Source organism: Pipistrellus kuhlii, unplaced genomic scaffold, assembly GCF_014108245.1.
Source record: "Pipistrellus kuhlii isolate mPipKuh1 unplaced genomic scaffold, mPipKuh1.p scaffold_m20_p_13, whole genome shotgun sequence".
Lineage (NCBI taxonomy): Eukaryota > Metazoa > Chordata > Mammalia > Chiroptera > Vespertilionidae > Pipistrellus > Pipistrellus kuhlii.
In genome coordinates, this window is record NW_023425438.1 from 24,769,278 (window position 1) to 24,793,673 (window position 24,396).

General features: G+C 43.0%; 2 protein-coding genes across 16 annotated transcripts in view; both read right to left on the bottom strand.

Annotated features, from left to right (window-relative positions):
* Positions 1 to 8,454: 8,454 nt before the first annotated feature.
* Positions 8,455 to 24,396, bottom strand: part of PSME4 (proteasome activator subunit 4) — a 96,275-nt gene continuing 80,333 nt past the window's right edge. For 5 of the 15 annotated variants that reach the window (XM_045580740.1, XM_045580735.1, XM_045580742.1 and 2 more), the window contains 5 exons: positions 23,181 to 23,336; positions 21,574 to 21,748; positions 19,873 to 20,006; positions 19,093 to 19,231; positions 16,873 to 18,354 (listed from right to left, as the gene is read on the bottom strand). In XM_045580740.1, the coding sequence (XP_045436696.1) occupies positions 19,097 to 19,231; positions 19,873 to 20,006; positions 21,574 to 21,748; positions 23,181 to 23,336 (600 nt within the window). In that variant the 3' untranslated portion in view covers positions 16,873 to 18,354; positions 19,093 to 19,096. Of the gene's footprint in view, positions 8,467 to 16,872; positions 18,449 to 19,092; positions 19,232 to 19,872; positions 20,007 to 20,656; positions 21,323 to 21,573; positions 21,749 to 23,180; positions 23,337 to 24,396 lie in introns of those variants that run through there. The other 10 variants (XM_036435322.2, XM_045580738.1, XR_006741417.1 and 7 more) reach the window with 9 other exon arrangements.
* Positions 8,804 to 14,818, bottom strand: GPR75 (G protein-coupled receptor 75). Its single transcript, XM_036435315.2, has 2 exons — positions 14,738 to 14,818; positions 8,804 to 10,636 (listed from the first exon to the last, which is right to left on the bottom strand). The coding sequence occupies exon 2, from the start codon at positions 10,514 to 10,516 to the stop codon at positions 8,903 to 8,905; it is 1,614 nt and encodes a 537-aa protein (XP_036291208.1). The 5' UTR covers positions 10,517 to 10,636; positions 14,738 to 14,818; the 3' UTR covers positions 8,804 to 8,902.

Here is a 24,396-nt window from a genome sequence, read left to right on the forward strand (position 1 = left end):
AATGTAGATGGTAGTAGTAAATGGAGCAGCTTGGGTGGGAGGGTGATAGTAATAATGCTTTGATTTAGCTAACATTAAACATTTCAACTTCAGAACCCCTCCAAAGGGTTCTTTAAAAAAAAAAAAAAAAATTACAAGGCAAAAATAGGAGAAAATAACACTAAGAGGTAAGTGAAGGATGGTGTATACTTTTGTCCTGAAGGCATTTGCCAAACCTAGAAAAATTGAGCTTCAGTTTTATAACCTCCCACCCCCTCTTAAGGGAGATCCATTCCCCATAAAACTGGGACCCCAACCCCCAAGGATTTACGTCCTCAGGATAGGGATAAAGAGGGAAAAAAAACTTACCTTATTCCAATCTATTTCATGACCAGAAGACCTCAAGAAAGTTGTCTTGGAAATTTACAGGAAATGGGGGGAGGGGAAAATAAACATTTATTATAGGTTGTAACCGCAAGCTTACTGCCTTGTAGATAAGCATCCTTCCTGTCACCTAGGTCCTAGGTAGTTCAAATTCAGTTTAAAATAGTCTTGGACTGGCAATACACTGAGATGCCCAGAAGGAGGAAGTAGATGTAAAACTTTTCTGGAGGAATTTCCATAGAAAAATTTTCAAGGAAAATTAGCAGCTCACAGTAAAAATAAAGCATGACCCATCTATCTGGTTTGGCTCAATTGATAAAGCGTCTGCCTGGGGACCAACGGGTCCCAGGTTCGATTCCCATACCTCAGTTGCAGGCTCCTCCACAGCCCGGGCTCTGGTCAGGGCTCATGCAGGAAGCAACCAGTCGATGTTTCCTTTTCTCTTTCACTCTCTCTAAAAATCAATGGGAAAATATCCTCAGGTGAGGATTTAATAAATAAATTAAGCATGAAGGAAACAAGGCATCATGAGGAAGTACCAACAAAATAATAGACAAAGAAGCCTATAAAAAATATATATATATTGATGCCCTACCTGGTTTTACTTAGTGGATTGGGTGTCAGCGTGTGGACCAAAGGGTCCCGGCTTCAATTCCAGTCAAGGACACATGCCCGGGTTTCAAGCTCAATCCCCAATCAGTGCAGAAAGCAGCTGATCAATGATTCTCATCATTGATGTTTCTATCTCTCCCTCTCCCTTCCTCTCTGAAATCAATAAAAATATATTTTAAAAAATAAAACAACCAAATAAAAAAATAAAATAAACTATTGAAATTATCAGTTATTTCAGAGAACTATTTTTACTCTGTTTAAGAAATAAATGATTCGCTTTTAAGTATATGTAGAAACTAAAAACTAAAAATGCAATGTAACGTGTTTTTTTAATGAGCAAATAAAATTTCTAGAAATTAAAAACATTGTCATAATAGTTGAAATCAAAGAGCTGATTATCAATTTTAACAGGCGAGAATTTGTGAACTGGGAGATAAGTTGAAAGAAATTATTCAAAATACAGTCATGCATTGTCTAATGACAGGATACACATTCTGAGAAATGTGTCATCAGGCAATTTCTTCATTGCACAAACAGCATGGAGTGAACTTACACAAACCTGGATGGTACACCTACGCCAGCTTGCGAGCCACGTGCTGCTCTTTGGCCCCTTGAGTGTGGCTCTTCCACAAAATACCACGTGCGTGCACGCACGTACAGTGCGATTAAAACTTCGTGGTCCATGCCAAAACCAGTTTGGCTCAGTGGATAGAGCGTCGGCCTGCGGACCTAAAGGTCCCAGGTTCAATTCCAATCAAGGGCATGTACCTTGGTTGCAGACACATCCCCAGTAGGGGGTGTGCAAGAGGCAGCTGATCAGTGATTCTCTCTCATTGATGTTTCTAACTCTCTCTTCCTCTCGGTAAAAAATCAATAAAATATATTTAAAAAAAAAACACAAAAAAAAACTTCGTGGCCCATGCGCAGAAGTCGGTTTTCAGCTCTCAAAATAAATTTTAGTCGTTGTACTGTCGATATTTGGCTCTGTTGACTAATGAGTTTGCCGGCCACTGATCTAGGCTAAATGGTATACCCTGATAGTCTTAGGCTACAAACCTGTACCACATGTTACTGTACTGAATACTGTAGGCAATAGTAACACAACAGTAAGTTGTGTATCTAAACATAGAAAAGGTACAGTACAAAAAATGGTATAAAACTTGTAAAATGGTCCAGCCTGCATAGGGTACTTACCATTAATGGAGCTTACAGGACTGCAAGTTGCTCCACGTGAGTGAGTGAGTGAGTGAGTGAGTGAGTGAGTGAATGTGGAGGCCTAGGACATTACTGCACTATTGTAGACTTGACACACACTACTCTTAGACTACACTAAATTTATTTTTTATTTATAATATTTTTATTTTAGAGAGGAAGAGAGAGGGAGAAATAGGAACATCAGTGAGAGAGAATCATTGATGAGCTGCCTCTTACACACCCCACAGGGGATGGAGCCCACAACCTGGGTATGTGCCCTTGACCGGAATTGTGCCTGGGACTTTTCAGTCACAGGCCCATGCTCTAATCTAGGGGTGTCGAACTCAATCAGAGAAGGAGCCAAAATCTAAAATCCAGCCTAAATCGCGGGCCGAATGGTTTACTGAACAGTCATAAACTGTCATTGTGATGGAAACGCAGCGGAGTGCAGTGATGACAGCGCGGTGCGGGCCACATTGCAAGGCCTGGCGGGACGGATTTGGCCCGCGGGCCTTGTGTTTGACACATGTGCTCTAATCACTGAGCCAAACCAGCTACGGCTGAAGCAGATATTTTAACAGCTCTGCCACTTTGTTCTTGTTCATCAGAATCCTAACTCTGGTGGAATGGGACAGGCCTAATTGGTGAGCTGATTTTCCACCTTCCTAGTCCTTAATCATTTTTAATTTTGTTTCCAGGTCAATCACTGGATATGGCCTCTCACTGGCAACATTAACAGTGGATTTTGCACACTTAGGGGCCATGGTGAACAAAATAACATGAGATTAAATCAAGCACAAGAGATAATGATGCAGTCAAGAGACATTATAGTAGCCTGGCCAGCACAGCTCAGTGGTTGAGCGTAGACCTATGAACCAGGAGGTCATGTTTTGATTCCCAGTCAGGGCACATGTCTGGTTGCAGGTTTGATCCCAAAGGAGGTCGGGTGATATGCAGGAGGCAGCCGACAATGTTTCTCCCTCATTATTGATGTTTCTATCTCTCTCTCCCTCTCCCTTCCTCTCTGAAATCAATAAAAATATTACATACATTTATTTTTAAAAAAGAGACACCATAAGCACAAGATGTATGAGACTGCTGTCAGCATAACATAGCATAGTGGTTTGCAGCAAATTTTTTCATAAGTAGAAAGAGTACATTCTAAAATACCGATAAAGTCCTGCCGGCATGGCTCAGTGGTTGAACATCAACCTATGAACAAGGAAGTCACAGTTCAATTCCCAGTCAGGGCACATGCCCGGGTTGCAAGCTTGATCCCCGGTCGGGGACATGCAAGAGGCTGCCAGTCCATGATTCTCTTTCATCATTGATGTTTCTCTCTCTCTCCCTCTCTGAAATCAATAAAAATATTTTTTTAAAAAAAAATAAAAAATACTGATAAAAAGTATAGTAAATACCTAACTAGGAACATAATCATTTATCATTATCAAGCATTATATACTGTACATAGTTGTATGGGCTATATTTTTACAGGACTGGCAGTGCAGTAGGTTTGTTTACACAGCATCACCACAAACACATGGGTAATGCATTGTGCCATGACATTATAATGGCTACATAACCAGGAAGTGCTTAGCTCCACTAAACTAGTAATTTTACGGGTCTATTGCTGTATGAGTGGTCCATCTTTGATCAAAATGTCATTATGCGGTGTATGACTGTACAATAAAGAAACAAAGACAGAGTTATATCCATTTACTTGTTATTGTCCTTTGCTGCTTGAGGTGACTTGTCTATGAAGAAAGGATACAACTAGTTACCAGACCTAACTGTAAACTCAATTATATCCAAGAAACAAAGACAGAGAAAAAAATAAAATAAAAGCCAAGGTAAAAAAAAAAAAAAAAAAAAAAAAAAAAGGAGAGAAAATGGGACAGAAACAGTATTTGAAAACAGAATTTCCCAGAACCAATGAAAGACACCAGGATGCAGATTCAAGGAGTCCAACAAATCCCAAGATAAACTGCAGAACACCAAAGGTACAGAAGACAATAAAAGCAGCTGGGCTGGAGGTACGGAGGCGTGCTTTGTCTCAGTGAGAGCAGGTGCATTATTTCAAGTGGGAAATGGTGCTACTGCCGTTGCTGTTGTTTGGAAGTTTGCCTAGGAGTGTGGATACAGGGTTAAGAACCAAACTGGTGGCCCAAGTGGACAGAGGAGATTGGAATTCAGTATCTGTTCCAAACCTCCTTTTAGTTTATCTTTTCCGTGTAACTACAGTTTCCAAAAGTGTGGGCAGCTAGGGTTTTACTAGTAAACGCAAGTTGGGTTCCACCAACTAAATGCAAGTGCCAAGCTTTCTCTGCAGCCATGTTTTGGTGTCAGCCGCTTGCTTTGCAGGTGTCGAGAGGTTTAGTTGTGGAGGTAGCAGCAGTGGCAGCAGGTTCCTGATCTCTGAATAACAACTTCAGCAGGTGCCCTGGACGGTGAAGGCCCAAGGAGGCCTCCTGACTTCTCCCCTCCCAGTTGCAGCAAAAGCGGCAACTCTCCCAGCTGGTCAGTGTTGATCATGGAACTCTGTCAGAGCCCCGAACTTCTAATGATTCAGTAGACAAAGAATTTCTTATACTCAGTCCTTTTCTGCTTAAATTAACATTTTTCTGATTCTTAAGCGCAAACTCCGATTGATAAACTAAAAATTCTAAAACTCTGTATCCTTTTCCAGATTTTAATCTTATTTTAAAGAAGTTTTTGAAATGATTAGTCAGGACTTTTCCTGCCAGGTGAGAAACTTAGTTGAATAAATAATTAACCTTTGGAGTTCTTCTTAGTTAGTCTTGAGCATTTATGCATGCTACAAAATGTGATAAAAAAAGATGCTACAAAAAGATGAAGCCAGTTACTTCATTTTTTAAGAAAAATAACTCTGAGCTTCAATTTTTTTGTTTGATTGTAGAAAGAGTGGAAGGGAGGGGGAGAGCAAAGAGAGAGAGAGAGACATGGATTGGTTGCCTTCCACCCATGTCCCAACGCAGGGCTGGTAATGGAGCCTACAACTGAGCTATGTGCCCCTGACCAGAATTGAGCCCAGTCCAGGGGCCAACACTCTATCCACTGAGCCGAACTGGCTAGGGCAATACATTGTTACTTTTTTTAATAAATATTTTTATTTTCCAAACATTATTTTAAAAGAACATTAAGAGCATCAGAAATACAAATCAGTCCTAGTGATTAACCTCAAAACAATTATAAAGTGCTTGAAATGCATCACAGTAAAGCATCAAGAGAACTAATTAATATAACCTGGTAATTCATCATATTCAACTGAATTCTCATTACTTCTAGTTCTCATTTTAGCCCTTCAGAAGAGAGAAGTTATATATGCCATCTATATCTATAAGTGCATATAGATATGGAGGAGGGCTAAGAATCTAGCCCACTATGTATTTCATGCAAATTAAAACAATAAGTTATTGATGAGCATAAAGAGACTGAATGCCACCTGTGCACATGCTTAATTTTCTTTATAATTTGTACCCTCCCCCCCCCCCATGAGCCAAGTCATCTCCAGGTTTAATTTTACAAGTAGACATTACGTTAAAAAAATATTTTATTGACTCACATTTGAAATCTCTAACCAAAAAAGAGATACATACCTTCAAAAGTGTGAAAAATCTTCTTCATTAATGTTATTAGTTACAAAGCTATCTGCTTATTGGAATAAATACCAGGGTCAGATTTTAGACAAAAAAGTCCAATTCCTAGATTGCCAAAATACTTCAAATGATCTTGGGAGAGGATGTTAGATATCATAATCCTTTGTTTAAAAAGAGATAATAAACTAACCTATCTCATGAGAGTATTAATGAATGAAAATAATGTTATATTTAAAATATAAAAGCACAATTGAAACAGGCCATAATAACTTCCAAAATTAGTATTCCATTCCAAAAATAAAAGAGTGGATATTTGCTCTACTATTATAAAATTGCATTGGCAAAAATAAAGGAAAAAAAGTAAGAGAAGGAAGGGAAGGGTATTGAAAGGTGAATTTTTTAAAAAGTTGAGCCCAGCTGGGTGTGGCTCAATGGTTGAGCATTGACCCAGGAACCAGGAGGTCACTAGTTTGATTCCCAGTCGGGGCATATGCCTGGCCTATGATTCTCATTAGGGGGGCATGAGGATGCAGCTGATCGATGATTTTCTCCCATCATTGATGTTTCTATCACTCTCTCCTTCTTCCTTCCTCTCTGAAATCAATAAAAATACATTTTAAAAAAAGAAAAGAAATTGAAACCCATATTTCATACTTCAGTCTCAGAAACAGAAATAAATGATTGCTACTGAAAGGGAAGCGTCATTAGATGAGGTTGAGCAGAGATCTAGCTGAGTGCCCTCTGCTTCTTCTCCATGCCCAACTTGACCTCTGTACTTGGGGCCAACCTGGGAGAGAATGCTCCAAACAACATCTTTCATCCACAGGAGTAAAGTGCCTTCCAGTTTGCAATAACTGTTCTTGAATTATAACAATCTCTAAAGATAGATTTTTTTTTTTAAAGACAGATTTTGTATCTTGATGCTCATCCTGTGTCTAGCAGTTACAGTTCTAAAACTATAACAAGTTCAAATGCTAATTGTAAATGAAAACATTTTTACATAAAAATATGAGTTTATAGTGTTATGCTAGAAATCACAGAGTATTGTATATAACAAAATGAGTTTTAGGTATAGAAATACTTAATCTACTTTTCCTTACTTCCCATCTCCAATTTAAGATTAGTGGGAGAGAATAACACAATTAGTTTACTAGTAAAAAGAGATCTTAAGGATTTTTCTACCACAATAATATATAAAGAAAGACCAAAAAAAAATTCTAAATAGCTACTTGGATACTCTTCATCCGATTGTTAACAAACCATCTCACACAGAAGGAAAGCATAAATCAAAACATTCCCATTTCCGCCCTGGCTGGTGTGTCTCCATGGAGTGGGTGTCATCCAGCTCATCAAAGGTTGCTGGTTTGATTTCCAGTTCAGGGCACATGCCCTGGTTACGGGCTCAATCCCCAGAGCAGGAATGCAGGGGGCAGCCAACTAATGTTCCCTTCTTACATCTCATATTGATACTTCTCTCTCTTTCCCTCTCCCTCATCTCTCTAAAAATAAATCAATAGAAATATATTGTATTTTTAAAAATTCCCAGCCTGGCTGGTACTGTTGCTCAGTGGTTGAGAGTTGGCCCAAGAACCAGGAGGTGACGGTTCGATTCCAGGTCAGAGTACATGCCTGGGTTGTGGACTTGCTCCTCAGTAGGGTGTGTGCAGTAGCGGCTAATCAATGATTCTCTCTCCCTCTCCCTCCCTCCCTCTCTCTCTCTCTCTCTCTCTCTCTCTCTCTCTCTCTCTCTCTCGCCCTTGCCCTCTCTGAAATCAATGAAAACATTTTTTTTAAATTTCCATTCTCATCCTTATGCCTTTTTAAGCAATAATAAACATAATCTAACACATAACACTGTATATTGCTTCCCAGATAACAAAACCCTGACTGAGATGAACACATTTAGCACCAACTCTCCCAGGAGTAGCGTACCGTTCCCACAGGTGCATCCTCTTCATTAGGATTCTAGTAAATAGAATAGAATAATTCACTTTTACCAAGGGATAACATATATATATATATATATATATATATATATATATATATATATATATATGTATATATAATTGATTTCAAAGAGGAAGGGAGAGGGAGAGAGAGAGATAGAAACACCATTGATGAGAGAGAATCTTTGATTGACTGCCTCCTACATGGCCCCCTGGGGTTCATGCCCACAACCCGGGCATGTGCCCTTGACTAGAATCAAAACCAGAACTCTTTAGTCCATAGGCTGACGCTCTATCCACTGAGCCAAACCAGCTAGGGCAATAACATTTCTTAAAACAAAACAAAACAAAACAAAAAGACACCACAGCTACTCAATTGACACTATATAACAATGTCTATTATAATAAATGGTAATAATAATAATAATATATTTTAGGTTGACTGTCTTAGGAAAGTACCTAATACCTGTTGTATTTTTTGTAAGGATAATTATATAGATAATGTATTTCTGATTTTCTGCTTTAACAATATACCCTGTTTCCCCGAAAATAAGACAGTGTCTTATATTAATTTTTTTCTCCTAAAGTTGCACTAGGTCTTATTTTCAGGGGATGTCTTATCTTTCCATGCACTAGGTCTTATTTTCGGAGGATGTCTTATTTTCAAGGAAACACGGTATTATTTATTCAAATAAGTCTGCTACGAAAAAAGTATATCCTTCTCCATTTCAACACTTAAAAAAATCAAAATTTCTAATTTAATTAATAAAAATAACACCTCAGTGAAAATTATATACCTTCACATTCTTTTAAGATACCCAGCTCATATATACTTCAAAGACCCACAATATTGAACCAAATGATCATTCTCTGCTTTAACATAGTAGCATGGTCTATTTAAAAGTTTAGTACAAAAGACTGGAACACAGGTCAGGGTAAAATTCTAAATGATAAACTTCTACACTAAACCTTAAAGTGCCAAGAGACCGCCAGGCAAACCGATAGATGCTAATAAATGCGACGAAAGGAAATCATAATTGCCAACTGTTGAGTGGAGTCTTAAAGCTTTGCTCTACAACTTAGTCTCCCAAAAGGGAAAATAAGAAACCCCTCAGTGCCAGACACAAGAACAGTTTATTCAAGATGCTCCAGCCTCCGTCGCTCTACAGTCTACACAGAGGGGACGGGGATCTGCCTGGCGGAAGCACTGTCGCATTCTTGCAGCAAGTCGTTGGTGGTGTGGTAGTGCATGGCCACGTAAGAGCTGGCAAACCCAAACGCGCTCACCGGCTGTAAGTGGCACGGCAGGCTCTCCTCCTGGGACGGGCTGCTGTTGTAGATGCTGTAGTACGGCTCCATCCGAGTGTTGATGGGCGTGGAGCTGCTCTGACCGTAGAGTTGATGTCCCCCCGCGGAGAACTTGGGGCTGACCACACTCTCCTTGGAGTGACTTGGCCCACAAGCCTGGTCCACGAACTTCTTCTGGGGCTTGGGAGACAGCATGTAGGCAGAGTTCGTCTCATGATGGGACGATTTGTTCCTGTTGACCTCCAGGTTCCCTTTGCCCATGGCGCGAAGGCGAGTCTTCTGTCTGCAGCAGAAAAACCCCAGGCCGACGCACTGGAGGCACCAGAGCACCTTCCTCCTCAGCCCCGTGCTGTTGCGGGAATATATAAAAGGGTTCAATCCTGACTTGAGAAAGATCAGGGTGAACCCAAACAGCTCAAACTGGTAGAGGATGAAGCTCCCGCTTCCGGACAGGACCACCTGCACCAGGGAAATCCCCAGGGGAAGGCAGCATACCAGGACCGACAGCACGATGACCACGCAGGTGACCACGGCCTTGGAGTCCTTGGCTGCGGAGAGATTGACAGCCGATACCAGCTGCAGCCGGCTGGCCGCCGGGGTGGGCAGCTGGCCGGGACCCTGAGCGTAGCCATGGGTCTGGACGTGCTGCAGCTTGTTGTAGTTCTGGTTCCTGTACAGCGCGGGCGCGGCGCACTGGACGGGGTCTCCGCCTCCCTCCGCGGGCGCCCCCACGAAAGGCTGCGGCCGGGAGGCGTCCACCGTGATCACAGGGGGGCCCTTCCTGACCTGAGCGTTCTTCCGCAGCGTCTGGGCGATCGTGATGTAGGACACGGAGACCACGGCCACACAGAAGGCGAAGTCGACCACGTAGAGGGACAGGACGGCCCTGCCCTCGCCGGCCGCCAGGCTGGACATGGGGAGGCAGAGGGGGGGCGTGCGGGTCTTCAGGGTGGCCACGGTGGCCAGGGTGAAGCTGGTGGCCCAGAGCAGCAGGGCCAGGAGCAGGGTGCAGGGGAAGGAGGCCGTGCGGTTGGGCTGCTTCCCCAGCACCATGCGGAGCCGGTGCAGGGCGATCACGGCCACCGTCTTGAGGGACATGAGGATGAAGCCGGCGCCGGTGAGGTGGAAGGCGAAGCAGAAGGCAGCGGGGACGCTGCCGAAGAACAGCACGAAGGCGAACATGGGGGCCGTCACGCCGCAGACGAAGAGGTCGCAGAAGGACAGGTTCAGGATCATGAAGTCGAAGTTGGTCCTGAACTTCCTGAAGGCCGGGTCGAAGAAGGACAGGAAGACGATGAAGTTGCCGTAGGAGCCCAGGCAGAAGACGATGACGAGCAGGAGCGTGCAGGTCACCAGAGTGGCCGTGTGGACCAGGACGTGGAGACCCTCCCGCAGGGCAGTGCCGTTCCCCGCCAGGGCGCCAGGCGGGGGCCAGGTGGCGTTGGGAGCGTCCGGGAAGGGGTCCGTGGAGTTCATCTTCAGAGAGAAAGGCCTCTTCCTTCCGTGGGAAGGGGAGTCAGGGCCTCAGCTCACAGAGGAGCAGCACGTGACAAGAGAGACCCGAGGCAGAAAGGCCTGCACACAAAAAAGCATCCCCTGAAACAGAAAGGAGTTAATGTAGCCAGTAGTGCTCTCGTGATCTTTGTCCAAAGCACTAGAATGTGTCAGCTGTGACACAGAAAGCCCAGCAGGCAAAGACAGAAACACTTCCAGATACACTCATCCAGCTCACCCGAGGTTTTATGACCCAGTGGTGTCCAAACTGGCCTTAAGCATCACCTCGAGAGCAGGTTAAAAAGAAAGAAAATGGGAGCCCTTGCCAGTTTGGCTTGGTGGATAGAGCATCAGCCTGTGGACTGAATGGTCCCAGGTTCAATTCTCAGTCAGAACACATGCCTGGATTTCAGGCTTGATCTCCAGTAAGGAGAGTACAGGAGGCAGCCAATCAACGATTCTCTCTCATCATTGATGTTTCTAACTCTCTATCCCTCTCCCTTTCTCTCTGAAATCAATAAAAATATGTTTGTTTTTTTTAAAAAAAAAGGAGATTCCTAGGCCTCACCCATCAAGATTCTGACTGAAGGGTGTCCAGATGCTATTTTTAGAAACACTCCGGTGCCAGACATTAGAGACACAAGAATATAACCTCTTGGCCAAGGAGATCACCATCTAGCTGGAGATCAACCTAACTATGTAATCACAGCCCAACGCTGTGAATCAGATGGGAGCAGGTGCTGTGGAAGTAAGAAAGGGGAACCTCATCCAGCCCAGGTGGAGGCTGAGAGGCTGAAGGGAGTCCTGGAAGGAGGAGCTCGCTGGGTGAACGGTGAAGGCGAGGAGAAGGGGACAGACAGACAGACTACAAGAAGGGTGTAAGTCTTTGCGGGATTGGGGCAAAACCAGCACATGCTTAAAAGAGAAGCAGAGGGTACTGCTGAAATAGACTGGATCCTGTATATCACTCCCACAGACAGCTAACAAATCCTATTTCTTTCCCTAAGAAGAATCCTTTACTTGCCATTATTCACAATTCCTTCTCCCTGCTTGTGATTTCTTGGCCAACTCCATACCGTCTTTTGGAAAAAACTGTGTAGGTGATGGGGGAAATAAAATTAATGAAGGGTATCAGAATTATATTTGAGATTTATGAGGTGCAAAGGCACCACTTTGTAGACTTTAAACTGCTATGCAAATGTGAGTTAACATTATTCCAACAATCATATCTTCAGGACAGGGCAGGGGGCATGCCCCCAGCCCACTCATGCCTTCATTCACTCAGTTTACGTTCATCATGTGCGTACTGTATGCAGCTTTCTGCTAGGCGCTGTGAGTAGAAAGGTAAGACACAGCTTGTACTTTAATGGAAGAACTTGTTTTCCTTCTTGCTCCTTTATTTGTCTTAAGCTTTCCCTCATTTCACAATGAGATTGAAAGTACACTCACACAAATCTTCTGTTATCCCAAGTCCCAAAGCCCTGAGGGACTCGGTGCCCACCCTGCTCCCCAAGATGCTTCTAAGTGGGGCAGCTTAACTTGTTCCTTGGAGACGGATGCAATGCTCTTGACAACCAAAAGGTATTTGCTTTAATCCAGCATTTCTGAGGAACAAATAATGGCACTGGGGAGGTCCAGGGCAAACTTCAGACTATTTAACCTCAAACTCAAACTGAGTCCCTGAGACCTCCAGCTGTGTCAGAGCTTACCCCTTCGGTGCTGGATCTTGGGGTGCAGAAAAGGGGCTAGGTCCTGGAGGGGTGACTGGGGGCTCCAGGAAGCAGCTATGGGCCACCCACGGTACAGAAGCCTCTCGGCATTCAATCACAGGTGCGGCTGTGAGCACCCGATGTAAAATGGTAGAGCATGACTTTGAACGTCAGCAGTTACTCTCTAAAGCCCACAGTCTTCCCCACCACGCTAAACAGAGCAGAACGAGATCAAGGGAAAGATCCCCAGGTCAGAAGATTGTTACAGCAGCTATAATTTATTGGGTGGCTAGTATATGCCAGGCACTTACACCAGAAGCTTTACGTAAGTCATCAAACTCTATGTCATTCTCAATATAATCCTATCAAGCAGGTACTGCAATCTCTTCCCAACGCAAAGTTCTTGGAAACCAACATTTGAAAACACACACACACACACACACACACACACACACACACACTGTGTACCCTTTTGTTAAAGTTGATAGTTATGACATAATCCTAAATAATAAAAGGTTAATATGCAGAGACTGAACAGCGGAACAACCAAACAACCAGTCGCTATGACATGCGCTGACCACCAGGGTGCAAGTAGAACATGGCAGGCGTGGGCAGCGGGCAGCAGAGTGCTGAACATGGCAGGTGTCGGCTGCAGCCAGATGGTGGAGCAGGTGAGTGGGGGTGCCAGACCATGGTGAGGCACCGGTCGCTGTCATCAGGGCAAGCCTCGGTTACTGAAAATTCTTTGCTCCTGCATGCCATTGTCCTGCCCAACACTCGCATCTGCTGCTGGTGCCGGCCCGGCTTGCACCCACAGCTGGCGCTGGACCTGCCACTCGCACCCACTGACGGCGCTGAGTGATTGGTACCGGTGCAAGGCGCAGGCAGTGGATGCAAGCGGTGGCTGCCGGCCTGGATCGCCCCTGAGGTCTTCACCTCCACCTGCTCCTGAGGGGTGATCAGGGCAGCAGCTGCAGCTCGCACCCACTGACAGTGCCGGCCCTGCTGACACCCATGCTGGCACCAGCCCCAATCGCTCCATGTAATCAGCGGGTGCAAGTGGGGCTGCCGGCAGATGGGATAGGGGGCCATGGCAAGAGGGACCAGGAGGAGGGATGGAGGATGGGCCGAGACCCACCCGTGTGGCCCACAGTTGCTTTCAAGTTACATGAATTTGTGCACTGGGCCCCTAATGTAATTATAAATCACTCCTATTGGGATAATTTGGGGAAAAGTTAGGAATCAGAGGCTGGTGAGGAAAAGCAGAAGACAGAATAGAAGTAAAGGTGTTGGCAGAGAAACTTGAAGAGAAATAAAGGAAATGGAAGGAAAGTAAATACTATTAGTGTTAACTCTGGGACTATAAGAAAGAGGAGGCAGAGTTCACAATTTGGGACAAAGTTATGATGGCAGAATTATAAAAGTCAGTGATTTGAGGAAGGGAGGTAAAGAAATAGCTATTTGCTATGCCTAAATATTAACTAAAGGTTTTCAATGCAAGCATACAAGCTACTCTGTATCTCTGGGACCATAAATAGGTCTTGGAGGACAATGTGGTTAAAGTCATAAAACCAGAAACATTTTAAGTTGGAACACCTGCCTTAAGCAGGCCTATTTAGTTACGGTAAACATGGGATGAATTCATATCACATGCATCTTGTTACAACTGAGAGAAAGGATCCTATAGTAGTAAAATATGGTAAGGGAAAATTTATTGTACAGTGGCAATTATTTCCCCTTAAGATGTGTGAAGACTCTGATAATTTGGTGTGCTGTCTTAATATTTTGCTGTATAGTAAAACATTTTATATGTGCTTTCCCAAGACCACTCATGACCTGGATTCTTCCTTTTTTTTTTTTCTTTCTTAAGGCCTTGCATTCCTCGAGGGCGGGCATTTTCAGAGTCTAACCCTCGGAGATTCTGTGCCATCCCCATTGTATTTGTATTGATCCGAATACCTCAGGGAAGATGACTTGCCCAAGGTCACTAAGATCCAAGCCAGATTTATCTGATTTCAGAGCCCTTCAAGCGCTTTGTCCCCAGTTGAACTACCTCATGAGGCCGGGAGCAGCGGGTGGGGTGGGGTGGGGTCAGCGGCTGAGGGGTAATGGGGGGCAGTGGAACCCCCTAATCTGTCTATGGAAGGAGGGGTGAGCACCGACCCCTGCCAGGAGCTGGCGATGGGCAGGTCCCCAGGTGGAGAAGGTTATGGAGAGAAGGGCCTAGGCCTGGCCAGGGAAGCTAGGGAGCCAGGCGGGGGAGGGCTGGTGGGGTGAGGAGGCCAGGCCAGGCCACGGGCGGTGGGGGAGGGGTTCCCTGGCCCCGCGGAGCGGGGAGCAGCCGGGCAGGATGGCTGCTCCGCGGGCTGCGCCGAGACAGCAGGTGCGCAGGGGCCGGGCTGGGACCAGCGCGCTCTTTGCTCACCCACCGGCTCCCCGTGCCCGACCCTCCCTGTCCCCTGGGTGGCCTCCTCCAGGGCCCGCAGCTCCTCACCTGCAGGGTGGCCGCAGCGCCGCCCCTTCTCCATCTCGCAGCCCAGACCCCAGCTCCACCCGCCGCCGCCCGGGAGGATGCGGGGCGCCGGGGAGGATGCGGGGCCGGAGGCACCATCGCCATCGCCGCTGCCGCCGCCGCCTCCGCGCATCCCGGAGCCGCAGGAGCAGCAGGAGCGGGGGGCGCAGAGGCGCAGTCCCGCCGCGGAGGGCGGAGGGCGCCGCCCCCTCCGCCGGGCACCAGGCCTGGCACCCCGCCGGCCCTCGCGCCCTGACCACCTCGCCGGCCGCCGTGTGCGCTGGGGCCGGCGCTCCCCGTCCTTCCGGCTCCCTTATGTAGGCAGCGGCCGGCCAGCGGATTGGGTGGAAGCCTGGAGAGTGGGGGCGCCCACAGCACACGGCGGCCCAGGGGTTCTTGGTCTCGGAGGGACGCCCCGTGGCTGGGGCCGGTGGGCTTCTCGCCAGCCCTCCGCCTGCGTTCCGGGCTTTGGGGCCCGCCAGGCTCTCCGGGCTGCAGCTAAACACGTTTTCTCCTCAATTGGCAGCGTTCAGTTTCGTACTTTGAGACCCAGTACTTGTACATCAAGTCGTAACATTTACATCAAACCAAGTTTATAAAAAGAATTACATCTTTTCTTCTTTCAGCTCTCTCAAAAATTAATGGTGAGTTTACTAAAGGAACTTACAATTACTAAGAAACAAATGCAAAGTAAACACAAATACATACAACACATACACACACACAGACACAGACACAGACACACACACACACACACACAAAACCACCATACAGCAAAACTACCCATGCAAATAACCAAGACAAGCAGCCATGGACATGAATGTTAAAAATCATAGAAAGCAATGGTCGTAGGCATGCAACTAGGCAGTTTAGTGAAGAACCCAAACCCAAAACTACCATCCTCGTTCCGAGAGTCCGTACGCTCAAAACAATGAACTCACAGGTTTCTTTTTAGTCTGAGCCTTCAAGTAACATCCTATTCTGGGTGACTGCGATCTTACTGCTTTTGTAACCTGGCGGGGGTGGGGATGGTGGGGTAGTATTTAGAAATGAGAATGCTCTTTGAATGCCCTTTCTTTCACCCTGATGCCAGAAAACTCAGTTCTAGTGAATATGCTGTTGAAATCCTATTGTGGCTAAACTGTTTAGAACCAAGTACCAAAGAACTTGACTTATGCATAGAACTTATCTTTTTCCAGTTCCCCTGTGCTTTCATCGTAAATAAAAAGGCTGGATAACTTGTGAAGTGGACATTCAGTCCAGGAGTTGACTGCTCACAGAATTTGGTTTAGAAGTGAATTTATTTCTAAAGGCAAATTTCCCATTAATTCCTATGTAATATCCCTCTCCCAAACACATGCAATGAAGCAGTTCAAATGTAGGTTGTCAGCAGCGGTGACCCTGGGCCCAAGAAATAACCAAAAGGGAAAAAAAGACATTAGTAGTGAGTGAAACTCCGAAGTTATATCCCTGCTCAGCCATGCCAGATGACAGGTTTGGGCTGGCAAGTAGCAGCTACACCCATGGGAGAAATTATCTGTTACTGTGGAAGAAACAAATTTACAGCTACCCTGTTTCCCCGAAAATAAGACAGTGTCTTATATTAATTTTTGCTCCCAAAGATGCGCTAGGTCTTATTTTCAGGGGATGTCTTATTTTTCCATGAAGAAGAATACAGTACACATTTATTGTTAAATGAAAATAAAGGAAATTTATTACCTGTATACGGTACGGTAGTACAGTAGTTGTCAACACAAAGCAGACAAACTGTGAATCCTACAGTATCAAGAATTTACTCATTTATTCAATGACAATCATGTCATCATAACAATCCAATTCCTGAATTTCTGATGAAAATATTGATCTGTGCTATTCAATAGGGTAACCACTAGCCACCAGTGGTTAATGAGTACATGAAATGGGTCTAGTGAGATCGAGGAAATGAATTTTTAATTTAAAAGTAAATAGCCACTCTAGTGGACAGATCCAACCTAGATAACTCATTTTGGTCAGGGGGCATGAATTTATGGATCGAGATCTATTGGGTACAAAGGAAACTTATAGAGTCACTGCCTAGAGAACTGTTCTGTCCACTTAATGAAGACAAAAGCCAGGTGTTAAAAACAATTCATTTATTGGGTTTTAAACTAGTTACACAATGAAATTGTCAGTTTGGCACTACTCTATACAGGGACTATATGCCTGTGTGTGCTGATCTGTAACAGGCCCTCTGCTGTGCTTAGGTCTGCAATGAGTCATTCAACAAGTAGATTCTAAAAAATATACTGTAGTGTTCCTTTAAGGAAGACTGTACAGAGTGTGTTGCAAGATGACATTCACAAACTTGTGAATTACTTTTGTTTTGTCTAGAAGATACCTTGCATTCTATAAACTTGTCAAAGGCAAACGTGGCGTTTGCATTGAGATGCACACAAAAAAAGTCACATAAAAATTCAGACATTCTAACATTAAATGAACTCAAACAAAACCCCACACCTCAGCTTTTGTAACATGAAAAGAAAATAATTTAAAAATGCAAAAAATGGCATTCAATTTGGTACAAAAGCCAAAATCACTATAATCAAGAGCTACATGTGAATTTTACAAATTACACAATGGTGATGTGTGAAAGGTTGCATCTGTACAAAGTCTTGCCAAAGCTATCTCTACAATTTATACAGTCCTTTACATCTATATAACATTTATTAAACAAGTCAATTAAATATTAAGACTTCTTAGTCTCTCAACGATTCTGCAGGCAAAAAAAAAAAAATCAGAAAGAAATTACAGAATTTTTGCAAACACAGCAATCTTCTATTAGGTGAAGTATAACAATTTTAAAAAGTGGGTCAAACAATATTTGTGAAGAATACAGGTAAATCAACCAGTCAGGGTAGTTATTGTTGTTGATGTTTATTTTCAAAATCATACATTGTATACACACACAACAATCCATCAAAAATGTATTCACCAAACCCCCAGTTTTCCCACAGTTACTCTTCTCTTCAGCACCAAAACTCCAGTCTGCGGGAGGTACATGGTGGACACCAGCTTCACTTTTGTGTCTTGTCAAGCAATCCATCAGGTCCTTGGCTAGGTTCCAGACCTGTCCTCTCTTCCTTCCATCTTCCTGGCTCTCCAAGCTTCAGATTTATGGCCCACAGCCCTACTACCATCTAAACCCAACAGCCATTTGGAAAGAATTCAAAATAATTTGAGATGAATGAAATGAGAGGACCTGTTTTACAGATGGGCATTCTACATTCCAAGTAAACTGTTTCTTAATGAGTTCCTGGACTCAGTCTGGTCTTGGATGCCATGATCATATTGGGTAATTATTTCTAGTCTGAGACACTGTGATTTTGTCAGATGCCTCAAAGAAAAAGTGATCAAAATTCTGGAAACAGTTCTGGACAAGTTAGGAAATCAAATGGCAGCTGAGAACCTGTGTAACGCAGACTAATGAGACTAAACAGAAACCACCAAAATGATGAGAGCTCGGCAAAGGCAGAGAGTTAAAACCAGCAGCGAGCCACCACAGATGGTACCTGAGGATCTGGAATTTTTGATGAAAAGAGCTTGAAGTGAGGACTACTCACCTGTATCAGGGAAGAAAAAAATTTCAGTCAAGCCCAGTAAGTGAATTTTTCTTTATTCTTCCTATCCCAGTAGAAAGGCTTCTGGGTCCTCCCTCTTTAATAAGAATAGATAATAAATATTTAAGAATCCTGATGAAATGTTCTCACTACAATATAGAACCTAGAGCCCTTGGGGCAACCCAAAATGCCCAGGCCCCACTAAGAGGCTACAAAGAATACTTTTTTTTTTTCCTCCCCAGCTGGCGTGGCTCAGTGGTTGAGCGGTGACCTATGAACCAGGAGGTCACAGTTCGATTCCCAGTTGGGGCACATGCCTGGGTTGCAGGATTGATCCCCAGAGTGGGACATGCAGGAGGCAGCCAATCAATGATTGTCTCTCATCACTGATGTTTCTCTATCTATCTCCCTCTTCCTCCTCTCTGAAATCAATAAAAAAAATATTTAAAAAAATAGATCATTTTTGTCTACCATTTCCAGACTACTAAGCCTACGCACTTACAAAGATCTAAAAGCAGTCACATAACTTGTCTGCTTAACAACTGAAGCAGAAAATCCAGGAAAAATTCCCTGGGAACTTATGCAAATGATATTTTAAAAACACTTTATCTAAACAATGACACCTAAGAATATCGGCAAAAAAGAAAAAACTTAGAGGAGCACCTAGTTCTAAGTCAGTGACCCAATGACACTTGCCTGAGGATATCAGACTTCTTTAAACCCAGAGCCCTGCTGACTTACCCTCCTATGCATAGTAGCATGGTGATACCAGGAGATCGGTGAGAACAATCAGCTGGTCGTCGGTGAACTGCTGTTTGTGTTCCTGCCAGTTGTCATGGTGCGTCCTTCGGAAATTGGATAAGGTCTTCTTTACAGTCATCTGTTGAGTGAACAACCCACATACGTATTATTCTCACCTCTCTGAACCACTAGCATTATATTTAGGATACCTTCAGCTAAATAACAAACTCTCTAGACTTTAGATCTCACTGCTCACCAAACGCTACAGAACCAATGAGCCCAAAGCCACCAAGCTCGCTATTGGACAAGCTATTGGAACTTGGACCACATCAGTAGACCACTTTCAATATGCACCTAACATCTATTTACTAAGCTGAAAAGAACAAAGTCATTCATCTCCTAAGTTGTTTAATTTAGGACCATATGTGCTCACTAAATAATACTCCAGGCTTTCCTGTTTGATATTAGCTCCTAATTGGGCAGGTCCTAGATAGAACATGCTAGTAAAACAGAAGTATAACATTTATCCTGACAACACTGACACTACTTTCATTGGACTGGGAAGGATAGAAGTTACAGTAATTTCCTTGCTACCGAAGGATAAAAAATTTACACAGAAGATTTTAATGATTACGGATAAGCAGGCTTGGTCCTGCAGTGGCAGTAGTGGCTGTATGAAAGCAGCAGGTCCGAGTGCGCAGGGAATTATCAGTATAAATGGTGTTTTACAAAGCATCTCTTGATAATGCGTGTGCAAGGAAACCAACAGGGAGCTTTTACCTCAATAGGCTGAGGGTCATTCAGATGTGCACTCAGATTCATAAGGAGCTGGGGCATCCAGGTGGGAACGTCGTAAGGACTAGAAAGAACACACGCACCAAGTCCTAGCACCCCAGCATGACGTTTGACCAACTCTGCAAAGACAACAGAAGTGATATGCAGACACTGACAGGAATCTATTTGCCCTTCACAGTGAAATAAAATTAGTTTTAGGTTATGCTAGTTATTTTCAATGTGTAAATTTCTGTGTTTGAGGCCAAACTCAAGACATCCAAATGTGTCTTAAATTTACTAAAACTGACAAAATGGCTTTTAAAAATCTATTTGTATCATATACAAAAGTATAATCCCTGATGCTAAAACAAACTGCAATCAAAATTAGACCACACTTTTCAGAATGCACTGATTCATATATAAACACACTCAGCAGAGAACTGCAAGCCCTGGCTTGCTATGGCTCAGTTGGTTGGGCATTGTCCCATGCCCTGAGAGGTTGCTGGCTGGATTCCAGTCGGGGTATAAACCCAGATTGTGGGCTTTATCTCTGGTAGGGGGCATGCAGGAGGCAGCTGATTGATGTTATGCTCTCACATCAATAATTCATTCTCTCTCTCTCTCTCTCTCTCTAAAATTCAATAAACTATTCTTTCTGTTGTTATTAATCCTCACCGGATGATACTTTTTTCCGCTGATTTTTTACAGAGTAGGAGGGAAGGAGGTGGGGAAGACAGAGAGGAACATTGATATGAGAGAAACTCATCAATTGGTTGCCTCCTGCATGCACACCAACTGGGGCGGGGATGGAACCTGCAACCCAAGAACATGCCCTTAATGGGGAATCATACCCCTGACCTTGGGTATGTGGTATGACACTCTAACTGCTGAGCCCCACCAGCAAGGGCAATAAACTGCTCTTTAAAAACAAAACAAACTGAACTGCAATGTGTCTGTTTACTACAGACTCTATATTTTCTTTAGCAATAGAAGTTAAAGTGCTTTCCGATTTCCATTATCTATAATAATAAAAGCATAATATGCTAGTTAGCCCGGACATACTTCTGGACAGAGCCAGGGCTGTGAGGGAAGCCCGGGTCTTGGGTGACAGAGGAAAGCCGGTGCCAGCAACCGGGGGAAGGAAGGCCTACTCTTGCACAAATTTTGTGCATTGGGCCTCTGGTATTTTAATAAAGATGTGTGTGTGTAATACATGTTTGTAGGAATATTATATGGTACACATGCAACATGGTGGATAGGGGCTTGAAGTTAAGAAAAAGGAAGCCGTAACGATTTGGCTCAGCTTTTACATACCAGGTTTTGCCTTCTATATGCAAAGCTCAAGAGCAGAGAAACTGTTCCCAATACCGAGCACAGACCCAGGGCACATACAGTATTCAATAAATATTTGTTGAATAAGCCTGGTTAATCTCCAAAGACCCTGTGTGTTTCCTACCAGTATTGTTTTGTTTTTGTTTTTTTTTTTAAATATATTTTTTTTATTGATTTTGTACAGAGAGGAAGGGAGAGAGATAGAGAGCTAGAAACATCGATGAGAGAGAGTCATCGATCAGCTGCCTCTTGCACACCCCCTACTGGGGATATGCCCGCAGCCAAGGTACATGCCCTTGACCGGAATCGAACCCGGGTCCCTCAGTCCCCAAGCCGACGCTCTATCCATTGAGCCAAACCGGTCTCGGCTCCTACCAGTATTGTTACCTGCAGAAGGAATTGTATCTCCTACGAAACCAGGGTCTCGCTTTCTTTTCTTCGGTAGTTTTGTTTTGCAAAGTTGTTCAAAATGAATCTGCATAGGACTGTCTATGGTAAGGAAGTTACACTGTAACAGACCACTTAAGGTGGTCGCAGCCATTTCTCGAACCTGTAGAGATATAATCACTTGCATTAGAGCGGAAATCCCAAACCTACTGGAATATCAGAGGCTGGAGGGTGGTATGGGAACTGGAGTGGGGGCTTTTCCTGGCATTTGTATCGAGTTGTGTAAATGTCCTTTTGCAGCTTCTTAATAGAGATTTTTATCAGGTTGTCAAAGGGTCTATAGCCTCAAAATTGAAAAAAGCCACTACATTCAGGTAAATGCATAATTATTTTATACAAAATCAAATTTTCTCTATAAATTATTTTCCTACTGCTAAGTCTCCTTAAATATTACAAAGCTTTCTTGAAACACTTCTCATTTAGATTACTACAAAATTGTCAACATTATCGTAAGAGCTGTATTTAATTATTAGTCAACATATCTCTTAAAAAATTATAGTTTTAATAAAAGTCGTCGTTATATTTATGGTAACAGTTACGTTTAAGCCTATTACATGAAGGAAATATATAAAAATGTTCTAAAACAAGGTCCAGAAAACAGTTAATTTTAACGCAATTGCTATAACCTTTAAAGTTAGTAAACACCGACTTTAGAGTTCCTACCTTGCCATTTCCACTCTTTAGTTAGAAACAATACAAGAAAAAGTTTGTACAATTTTACAGGTAGCTGTAAATACTTTCACTGAAGCCTGTCGGAGTTGTTGTCACCGCGGTGGGAGTACCCTAAGGATTAGACAACTCTGCTCAAAGAACACAAGAAGCTGGACTGGGAAATGAACAGGCTCATCAGCGAAATGGAAAAATCCCCACTCCCAGTTCCCTATAGATGCAATCTATTTTTAGTGCTCTCAAATAAAATGTATCATTAACGGGAGTGCTCCATTACATGGAAAACCCATTAAGTCATAAAATAAAGTGAAAGTTACATCTTACTCCACATTTATCACAACATGCTTTTCTTCTATGAGGCTGTTTCAACAAATTAATGTTATCGTATTGTACAAAATATTAATATTACACCACAAAAGTTACCTTTGATTATTCTACTGAAGAAAATAAAAGGGAACAACAATCCTTCCCTAAATTCACCAGATAATACACTTATGTGTAACTTTTTATTGTCTTGAAACTACCTTCATATACATTCCTATTAGTCATTTAAAAATCAGTAAGATACACAGAGCATTATCACCAGCAATTTCATAGATAAGAAAACAGGTTCACAAACGTAACCTGCCCAAATGCAAACAGAAACCAGGGTAAGAACTGTCTAATGTTTGTTTCCATTTGTATTACAGGAAATCATGAATAGGATATCAAAACTAATCCAGGAGGGCAACACTAAAATTAGTTACTTTTAGTGATTTATACTTTAATAGAACACTACTTATCAATGTGTAAATGCCACCTAAAGGGGAGCGATGCTGCTTCCTTTGAATTTCTTACATTTCTATTTGCTTTAACTTAAATTTTACCTCCAGCTGTTCATCCTCCAGAAGACTTATGACCAGCCACCTGATACCTTTAACTGCATCTTCATTGTTTAGGAAAATAAAGAGGTTGTAAAATACCATGGTCTGGAGGTAGGTCAGCACTGTGTATCTAGCATGCCAAGAACTGCTTCTTGCTGTCTGCGGAAGAGAAGTATAAACAGTGAAAATAGTGTTGACAAGAACATGAGGTGACAGACATAGAAATGACACACAAATAAAATCTTCCAATATAATTCTATCTATGTTATGCAGATAGTTAGAGCAACTTCATCTTACAGCTCCTTCTAAATGAAAGGTTGTATGAGCTATTTCGGTAAATGTATTTAGAATATATGAATAGTGGAAGGTAAAGGGGAGAAATACACACGCAAAAGTCCATTTTTAGAAGAGAGAATTATTTATAATTCATGACTTTTTCAAGGGTTGCATATTATTTTACTTTACTTTTCATAATAGCAGAGTATTGAAAGCAAAAAAGATTGAGAACTACTAAATTCCACTACCAAAAAAATCCCCAAAATATTGTGCTGTTAAAATATTTTTTTGGTGTTAAACTTAAAAATTTGAAAACCATGGGGACATGTCCATTTAAAAAAAAAAAAATATATATATATATTATTAATTTTTTACAGAGAGGAAGAGAGAGGAATAGAAGACCAGAAACATCGATGAGAGATAAACATCTATCAGCTGCCTCCTGCACACCCCCCACTGGGGATGTGCCCGCAACCAAGGTACATGCCCTTGACCAGAATCGAACCTGGGACCTTCCAGTCTGCAGGCCGACGCTCTATCCACTGAGCCAAACCAGTTTTGGCGACATGTCCATTTTTATATTATACAGCACATGTGTGCCCTGGATAAACCTGAGCACACAGTATACTAAAAAGTGCTACTAGAAAATATATTGTATATTCACTTAGGTCTTTCTACCACAGGCTCAGAAATATAAGTGAATAACATAAGGGGGAAATGGTAAAAGGAAATGTCCACCTCTTTCCCTCATTAAGCACTTCGTATTCAAGGTGCTTCAATAATTAACTCTCTATGTACATAGAATATCTGGGGTTGAGTGATCTTCCCAAGGTCATAGAAGCTGGTGACAGAGCCAGGTACATAATCCAGGTCTGGTTCTTGGGTCAGTACATGAACTCACTCATATTAAAAGAAAAATGAAAATGAAAACAAGTATCAGGTA